General features: G+C 32.3%; 1 protein-coding gene and 2 long non-coding RNA genes across 6 annotated transcripts; 2 read left to right on the plus strand and 1 right to left on the minus strand.

Moving 5' to 3' along the window:
* Positions 1 to 273: 273 nt before the first annotated feature.
* On the minus strand, positions 274 to 4,259 carry LOC145124452 (zinc metalloproteinase-like protein). 4 transcript variants are annotated; one of them, XM_079059777.1, is made up of 10 exons: positions 4,075 to 4,257; positions 3,309 to 3,554; positions 3,013 to 3,222; positions 2,838 to 2,918; positions 2,672 to 2,758; positions 2,480 to 2,575; positions 2,345 to 2,398; positions 1,512 to 2,267; positions 1,372 to 1,411; positions 274 to 682 (listed from the first exon to the last, which is right to left on the minus strand). In XM_079059777.1, exons 2-10 carry the CDS (start codon positions 3,543 to 3,545, stop codon positions 507 to 509), a joined length of 1,737 nt encoding a protein of 578 aa, XP_078915903.1. In that variant the 5' UTR covers positions 3,546 to 3,554; positions 4,075 to 4,257; the 3' UTR covers positions 274 to 506. The 4 variants fall into 4 exon arrangements, with proteins under 4 accessions (XP_078915903.1, XP_078915906.1, XP_078915901.1 ...); XM_079059780.1 differs by having other exon boundaries at positions 274 to 658; positions 4,075 to 4,255; XM_079059775.1 differs by having other exon boundaries at positions 2,345 to 2,575; positions 4,075 to 4,259.
* A 1,179-nt stretch (positions 4,260 to 5,438) lies between these two features.
* Positions 5,439 to 6,720, plus strand: LOC145124210 (uncharacterized). Its single transcript, XR_013715525.1, has 3 exons — positions 5,439 to 5,472; positions 5,725 to 5,823; positions 6,648 to 6,720. It is a non-coding gene; the product is annotated as an uncharacterized LOC145124210 (long non-coding RNA).
* Positions 6,721 to 6,826: 106 nt separating this feature from the next.
* On the plus strand, positions 6,827 to 7,758 carry LOC145124197 (uncharacterized). The gene is made up of 3 exons (XR_013715524.1): positions 6,827 to 6,898; positions 7,147 to 7,205; positions 7,670 to 7,758. It is a non-coding gene; the product is annotated as an uncharacterized LOC145124197 (long non-coding RNA).
* The last annotated feature ends 1,184 nt before the right edge of the window (positions 7,759 to 8,942 follow it).

Genomic DNA, 8,942 nt, shown 5'->3' on the forward strand with positions numbered 1-8,942 from the left:
CAAATAAGCATTGTATAGACATATATAGTAAATGAAAATAGGAGGGCAAAGTATACAAATAAGCATTGTATAGACATATATAGTAAATACTAGTAGATATTAAAAGCATGAATTTTGACATATTTTTTATAACTTTAATAGATATATAATTTAATAAATATTAAAAAAAATTAAACAAAAGTTATAAAAAAAAGTTGATCAACCACACGAGGAGAAAGAGTGAAAGATAAGCTCCCCTTACCCTTTTCTCACCCTCTAAAAGAGTACAAACAATGATAAATGATATATTTTGCACCAAAACTATATATTGTACATTGGAATAAAAAATGACAAATAGTTTGAAGCCTTTAATACGACCAAATTGCCTCTAAACACTTATTCAATCGATATACAACAAGCCCTCGGTTCACAATACATATACAATTCCAAATACTACCCCATTATTATATTTTGTACAAGAGAAAAACATGCAACAACCAATAATCAAATCACCATTTAACAAAAATCTAAAAAGCAACACATGTCTCCAATGAAGATTTAGCCAACCACAACAATCCCGGATCATTCCTTTTCAATACCAAATAAGCTTCCGCTCTTCCAATCTCATCTTGAACAACATCTTCACAAAAACCAATCAAAAACAATATCTCCATTGCACCTACCACATCAAAAAAAAGGACAACTTTTGTATCTTATTTTCTACACAGGGACCAAACCTACAAACATACGAAACCAGTGTGGCCAAAGTCTAAAACCCAAAAATATATTATTCATAGGCTAGTTGCTTTTATTATATATAATAATAATATGCAACTAAGCTCTTTTATTTGTATAGAAGTGTTTGAAAAAAGTAGTTGTAATTAACGAGTTGTTTCTGCTTTTTTTTTCCATCAAGTCTGGATAAAGTATTGTTTCTTTTTCGTCTGATTGAGATTAGATGACCATTTTACCCTTTACCGAGCATACCCTAAGATCTATACTACTCTGCAAATCTAATTAAATGACCATTTTGCCCTTACATTCCAAATAAACATTTTTCACAAAATCCATCAATTTTGACAACCATCAAACTTAACCCATAAAGTCTAGATAAAGTATTGTTTCTTTTCCGTCTGGTCGATATTAAATGACCATTTTACCCTTTACCGAGCATACCCTAAGATCTATACTACTCCACAAATCTAATTAAATGACCATTTTACCCTTACATCCCAAATAAACAATTTTCACAAAATCCATCTATTTTGACAACAATCATCAATCTTAACCCATAAAGTCATTATGTCAAGATTAATTCCAACCCTAATTAAGTCATGCTAATAAAAAAGTTGAAATCACAAAATCAATCAAGATTCAAGAGAAGATGCTCACCATTGTAATTTGCTATGTTCTTCTGGATCACAGGGTTAGCCTGAAAAAAAATCATCCAAACAGAAAATAATTAAATAACCAAAAAATACGAGTCTTTAATCTTTAAAAAAACTATGATTCTTGAAAATCTTATGACAAACCTTGCGTAATTTCTTGAACTTTATTTCATCCGGATGTTCAATAACATTCTTCACTATCTTAACCAAAGTCTGAAACACCATTGAAGCCTCTGAAGGACTAACTTCAGATTGCAGGGTCTGAATCGACTTTTTCAATCGATTACATGCCACCATTACAGGATCTTGAATTCTTTGCAGCTCTTCATCATCAGTATCTGGCTCAAATTCATTGCTTTCCATCTTCATTTCATTTTCAGACACAAAATTAAAATTCCCCTCAATTCTTTCACAAGTTATAATTCTAGTTTCAGACTCCATAGGTACTTCAGTTTCTACACTCTCATCTGGATCAGGTTCTTGAATTTGAACCACTTCATGTTCATCAGGGTCAGGTTCGTAATTTTGTTCAATGATATCAATAGAAGCATCAGGGTCAGGTTCGTAATTTTGTTCAATGATATCAATAGAAGCATCAGGGTCAGGTTCGTAATTTTGCTCAATAAGTTCCATAGAATCATCAGGATCTGGTTCTTGATGGGTTTCAGATGCTGTTGTTGATGGATTGATGGATGTGATTACTAAACGATTATAAGCAGCAGCAACTGATGAAGCTCGAGCATTTGCTAGTGAAATGTTTGATGAGTTTCCTCCAAGTTTATGGGAGAAATTATTATTTTCAACATGGAAATTTGGTTCATATTGTTGATTTGTGTGGGACCCACTTAAGGTGTGACCCGTGGATCTTGTCCAGTCTAGAGAATTGGCCTCAAGGTTAAGCTGTTCATAGTGAAACAAGATTAGCAAAAAGGGTTTTGAATTTTGATTCAAAGTTTGATTTTTTTTTGTGTTGTTACCTGTTTATCAAGAGCATAGAATTTAGCATCATGTTCAGAGAAAACCATATGAGCCTGAAAGAAAGAAGAGTTTTTTAGTAAAAAAGAGAGCACCCTTCTATAAAAATAGAAGCTTGAATTGATAAAGATGCTTACAAGTTCATGTAAAAGAGTCTTTTTAATGCTTTGGTATTTTCTGAAGCCCTTCAGGTCATCAGTTCTAAGGCGCAAAGATATCTCCTCACCTTTATTCTGAAAAAAAAAGTTAAAAAAAAAAAAAAAAAAAAGTAAGAAACTGATATTTATATTTTGTTTTTTTTTTTTTATAAAATTGGTGGTGAGTTTTACCTTGTTAAGACCAAGGATGCATACTGGGCTTACACCAACATAACCCTCTGGAGCCATTTCAGTCATGATTCCCACACGCCATTTATGCTTTTTTTTTAATAAACAAATAAGATATAAGATTATAGATTATAAAAAGTGTTTATAAAAATATAAAACTATACAATACCTTATTCATGACAGCTACAATTCCTCGATCTGCAGCAAGTGTGTGCATTAGTCTGAGTGCTTCTGAAGGTGGAGGATTTAACTATAAAACACATGTAATTGATATAAATATAATCATGTCAATGTTGATTAAAACTAGATGAAAGTATATGATGAATGGATAAATCATTGAATACCTTGATTCCTGGAAGATCAAGTGTTTTAAAATCACCAAAAATATAATTTCCTTGAGGAAGCTTCAATGGGGAATCAAACCCGTTTGACATTCTTTGCCTCATTCGCTTCTCTTCTTCATCAAATCCAGCTATCCTCATGTCTGTTCTAGAACTTTCTAGAACTTGATCAATCTCTTCTTTTGGAACTCCCATCATCCGTATAGGTTTCCCCTAGAAGTATAAAGTAGGTGATTAAGAACAAGGGTATGTACATTTTGTTTTAGTATTAGAAAAATACAAAAAGAAAGATTTGGCACCTCAAGAATGGATGTTTCTTGCAAAGTGAGATGGGATTGTTGATCGGAAAATGGAGAGAACAGTTTTGATGATTTATGGGATTGAACAATGAGCTTCAAAGTATCTGGTTTCACTGCAGTCAATTTCTGTAATTCGTGCCCTAATTCTTCGAGAGTGGCATCTAAATTCATAGTCGCAACATAATTCTTCCCTCTCCATGTAACCGATATATCATTGGAATTCCTTTCGCGCTCCATTTTTAGTTCCTGAAAGAAGTAGGTGGCTATTACTAACCAGAAACTTGAATCGGAACCCTAAATTACTAACAATAAGTGCCTATTACAAAGTAGCATCTTCATTGAACTCAATGTTTTATCCATGTCAAAGTTATATCTTTAGGGCTCGAAATTGCATTGAAAGAGACTAATATTCAATCTCAACTTCATATATTGATCGACTACAAAATTAAGGCTTCGATCATCGTAAAAGCATCCAACCACACAATACCCAGAGCATTAATCAACAGGATTATAAAATTCGGAAGCAATTCAAGGGCTAATAAGAAGGAAAAAACCGAATTCGACCATATATAAGATGAAAAACGCGAGGAAAAGAAAAGATTTTGGATAAATTACTTAGAAAGGATACCCATGTATCTAAATTGATCAAAATCTGAAAAGGAGACATATGTAAATCTATACAAGGCGTAAGAATCATGTTTTCTTCAAGACAGATAAATCAAACTGAAAAGAATCGAGCTCAGATTGAAAATTCGAGAGAATTTACCTCTAATGGGTTTACCAATTACGATGAAAACTGCGAATTGTAAGGAAAATCGTAGATTGCTAAATTTACGATGTGTTTTTGTATTTATGTGTGTGAATATGGTGGGAGGAAGAAGTATGTGACTTGACGAAGGGAGAAGTATGGATAGTTGGATACGTAAATGCTGACATAAAGAAAGAGTAGATGGTTCCAGATGAATCGACTTTGACTTTTATTAAAACCCCCAACACGGTGGTGAACTCTGGTTATCTCCGGCATGTGGGTTTTTAAAGGTTGAAATATTTTTAATTTTTCATTATTTAAAGTTTTAAACGTTTGCTTGCATTATATATATATATATATATATATATATATATATATATATATATATATATATATATATATATTAAATTATTATATATATATATATTAAAATTGTGAAGACATTTTGGCCAGTTTTGGTCCCTTAAATTACATTTCCGGTCCCTCTATTTTTGTTTGTGTGTCACTTTGTTAATTTATATTATATATATATATATATATATATATATATATATATATATATATTAAAGGCAGATCTAGACCACTTCTTTTGTTAAAATACAATTTGCCCCTGTAACCCTCATTGTGTTGGAAAATACAATTCGTCCAGATGCTTCTACACCGACCATCTATTCTCTATGTACTCATCCATATCACCGCCACCGCTTCATCTCTCTCTATTCTTATTACACTCTCGATTCTTCTTCTCACTTCTTCTCTATTGAACCCGATCGCTTCTTTCTCCACTTTTCTTCTTCATCTCAGGCTTTATAGATTCGGGGTTGTCACCGCCAAAGGTTCCGGTTCACGCCTTCTACATCTGTTGTTGTTCCTTTTTAAAGAAACAGACGATGCTTTCCTGACCTCCTCAGATGAAGACCTCGAAGCTTCTTATGCCCTCTGCTCCCTCCACCATCGTCGATTCAAGGGTTTGATTGGGGTAAGTGCTACCTCTCACGGTGACCGATTTATTGCCTGCTTCCGCCTCCAGCGACACTGTCTTCGCCACAGCGTACGCCATCATCTTCGGAGGTTGAAATATTTTTAAACTTTGGATTCAATTTTGTGCTCCGATTGAAACCCTTATATCTTTCTAACTTTTTTTCAGGTAAGATTTGATAATTTCTATAGTGGAGCCACTGCACTGCCACCGAGGTCAATCTCTATGTCGTCTGTCACACACAAAATCTAGGGTTTCGGTGTGTTCAACCAACCGATTCATTGTTGAATTTTCAATGTATTGTCTTTTCTATTTAAAGATTTTCTTATGAATTAGAATTTTATTTCGTTTTGCATGCCATGTGTTCGATGAAATGTTTGATTCCAGAGCCAGAGGAAGCAATGCTTAAACATGAAGTAGCAAGAAGGGTAGTTGAGGTATGACTTCAATTCACCCTTCTTTGATCATCAAAAGCAATATCTAAGGTTAATGTAACACTTTTCCTCAATGTTAATACTTTTTTTTGGTAGCATATCTAAGGGTAGTGCCTTTCTCTATTAATTCGCTTTTATATGTATTCACCAATATATAGGTTATCAGATTAAGTCTCTTATGTTTATTTATACTCATATTTCACAACTATAGTGTGATAGAGATGTATCTGATCCATCGATATTTGTTGTTAAAAGGAAAACGAACGAGTTCTAATCAAAGATGGAGAAAGAAGTTTAGTTTGATGATGGAGATGATATATGTGGAGCAGTTGTAACTATCATCTGGATTTACAGGTATATAACACACAATATGATTTCTTCTATTTTATAACCCCAAAAAAATAAATTATCCAGTTTCTTATAAAATTTGAGCTCTGAAAGCCTCAACAACAGATGGAGAGGCATACAATTGTTTTAATTACAAATGTATGTTCTTATTATAAATTTCAGGGTCAATTTCATACTATAAAAGCCAAGTAGTAGAAATCCGCTTTCTCGAACTGGCTGGATGATTTGTATGAACAACAAATTTAATATCTCATTGTGAATTTTATTATTAAAATCAAGTCAGCCACTCTATTTCTTTGTACAAATTAAAATGATGTGTACAACGAAACAAATTTAATGTTTTGTTATGAATTTAATATTTCAAGTTCATATTCGCATTAATTTTTTTAATTTTCATCAAATTTAACAACATTTGTATCCCTTTCATCCAAGAGGAATCTGATTAATTTAATCAAAAGTTTTTTTTTCTATTTTCTATGACAGGAAATTGTTCGTATTATGTTTGAATTTAGAGATGACTGTATTTTGGAAGTTGTAAATGCAATGTTCTATTTCTATCCATAATAAACCGGTCTTAATGAGACAAAATGACCATTTTACCCTTTACCTCTTCCCTTTTTTTTCTCCCAACATTTTTCACACTAAAAAAATCATAAGTATCTTTATAATTGATGAAATACAAGGATTTTTTTTTCGGAATGCAAGGATAAAATGGTCAATGAATAGTGATTTTTGTGTTCGCACCAACATAATAGCATCAGAACACATGGTTTCATTAATTGCATAAGCGCTTTGTACGTCATCTAACACATTATCTCCACATTTTGTAGGCTGACCATTGTCAATTTCAGAGAGGTGTATGTACAATGAAACCAATTTTTCTTACAAGCTGATTTGGAAGTCGGCGTGACATAGGAAAATGCAAAACTACAATCTGTTTCAGGATATATATGAAGGATATTTTCGGTAAAACTATACATTAACTTTTGAAAACAACATAGAGTTTTGACTGAAGATAACGTTTTGGACACATTTTTAATAATATTTGTGTGCTGGAAGGAGGTGTTTATGATCCTAAATTGTAAGTTGTTCCTTTTGAGTTCGTGGGCTCTTTTTGTTTTGTTTTTTTTTTTTGATAAACAAGGATTTTCTTATTTGGGTAATTGTTGTTTATTCCCAAAACCCACCACATCAGTTGCTCATCTATTTCAAATCCTTTTATGCCACATAAATGGAAGGATGTTGATATATTACTGCAATTCGAACACATTTATATGATTTATGAGTATGGATTTTTTTATTACTTTTGAGATTTTTGTATTGGAACAGGTTTTCGAGTAGATGTCGGTTCCAAAGGGTGGCGTATTTCCTTACATTAGTCTAATCAGGTAAATATCTCCTTGGTCGGACCTTAGTTCTTATTCTTGGTTAGAATGATTTAGTTTTGAACCCCCTTTCACATGGAGATCTTATGTTAGAAATTGTAATATACATTCATGTCGAATAGATCTTCATGTGTACTTATCAGGTAATCACTTTATGTAGTAGGATTTGTGCGACCAACAATACCAATTTTTTAATCCAAGATTGATATGAACCACTGAAAACAAAATACCGCAGTTAGTTCTTGGGGATATATTGTTTCAATTTGCAAACAAGTTTCATCCATTGTCTATATTCATAAAATTTGTTTATGTTTATATTTTCTTCATCTTCAGGTAACTCTCGGCAGTTTGCAGCACATATCCTTTTTATTATATATTTTGGATTCTTTTCTAAATTTCCCTTTAATATACTATCTTTATGTTAAATGCCTGATAGTTAATTATTTGATTCTTGCGTCATCTGTTAGATGTGGCGACCACCGGAGAATGAAGAGTACCCGACAACCTGATTCAAGAATGATAGACAAAAGGGGAAAAAAGAAAGGTTCTACAAAACCAATTGGTCAGTAAAAAAATGATTTATGCAGGTTTTATTATTTTATTTTAATATTTAGCTGTAGGTTAGATAGAAAACAACAGATTATAGCAATTCCAGGTTGAGGCATAATTATAAATTTTATTTGCATTTATGTTGTTAGCAACTGCTGCTATGTTACTATCCCCTGTTTCGCTCTGGAGGCTTAAGGTGGTTCTTTCATCCTTTTTTATTATTTTCTGGTTATATGTTTTGTGTGTAATCTATATCTAATCAGACAAATCATGAGAAAATTATGGCAGATTGTGGCAGGAAGGAAAGCAAGATTAAACGAACTAATTTAAGTGGATATGTTTTGTTTCTGTGGGAGAAAGTGTCAAGAGGTGGTGGATTTGACTGTGACATGGTTAGTTGAAGTCCGGTTACTGGATTTATGGAAGGTATGCTATAGTTAACGCTTTTCCCCAAAAAGAAAGAAAAAGAACAGACTTTTAATTAGACCAATTACCTTTATTTTTGCAGGCTTTTTTAGTATCTTTATTCATATCCCCTAAGCAACATTGTTTTTTCTCTTGATTTCTATAGATTCAAAGTTGTAAATTGATAGCAAATAACAGATGATTACTAGAGAAAAAAAAGTAAATTTAGATTAAAACAAACGGAATTAAAAAAATCTTTACAAACTTAAAAAGATTTTTAAATTAATTTTTGTACAATGTCCTTGGAATTATTCATGATGCATCATCTGATGACCAAATCTTAGAACTTCACAAAGATTGACCAAATTACAAGGAGGGGTATATTTCATGAGTCTAATTCGATTCTTGCTCTTGCTTATGTCTTGATCATCACAGGTTCGTTTGCCCCAGGAAACACCTCATATGCTTCGCTCTCCAACACCATCTGCTTAATATCTATAGACCTTTATTTCAGGTTTCTATCAATCTTCTTTCTGAACACTGTTATGCTTTCTTATTTTACCCATCTTTCCCAGTCTTATTTACATTTGCAATTGTTGACTCATTCATTATCACAAAATTGTTAACACGCAATCAGAAGTTTTTTCCAAAAAAAAAAGTTACATCAAATTAATCAGGTTAATTTTATTAATATAAAAAGTGTGCAGGGGCAATATGGTCCTAAAAATGTAAAAATTGTTTTTTTTAATATTAAAACATTATTCAGGGGAAATATAGTCCTAAAAC

This window comes from Lactuca virosa, chromosome 7, assembly GCF_052849685.1.
Source record: "Lactuca virosa cultivar CGN04683 chromosome 7, Lactuca_virosa_CGN04683_v6, whole genome shotgun sequence".
NCBI classification, from domain to species: domain Eukaryota; kingdom Viridiplantae; phylum Streptophyta; class Magnoliopsida; order Asterales; family Asteraceae; genus Lactuca; species Lactuca virosa.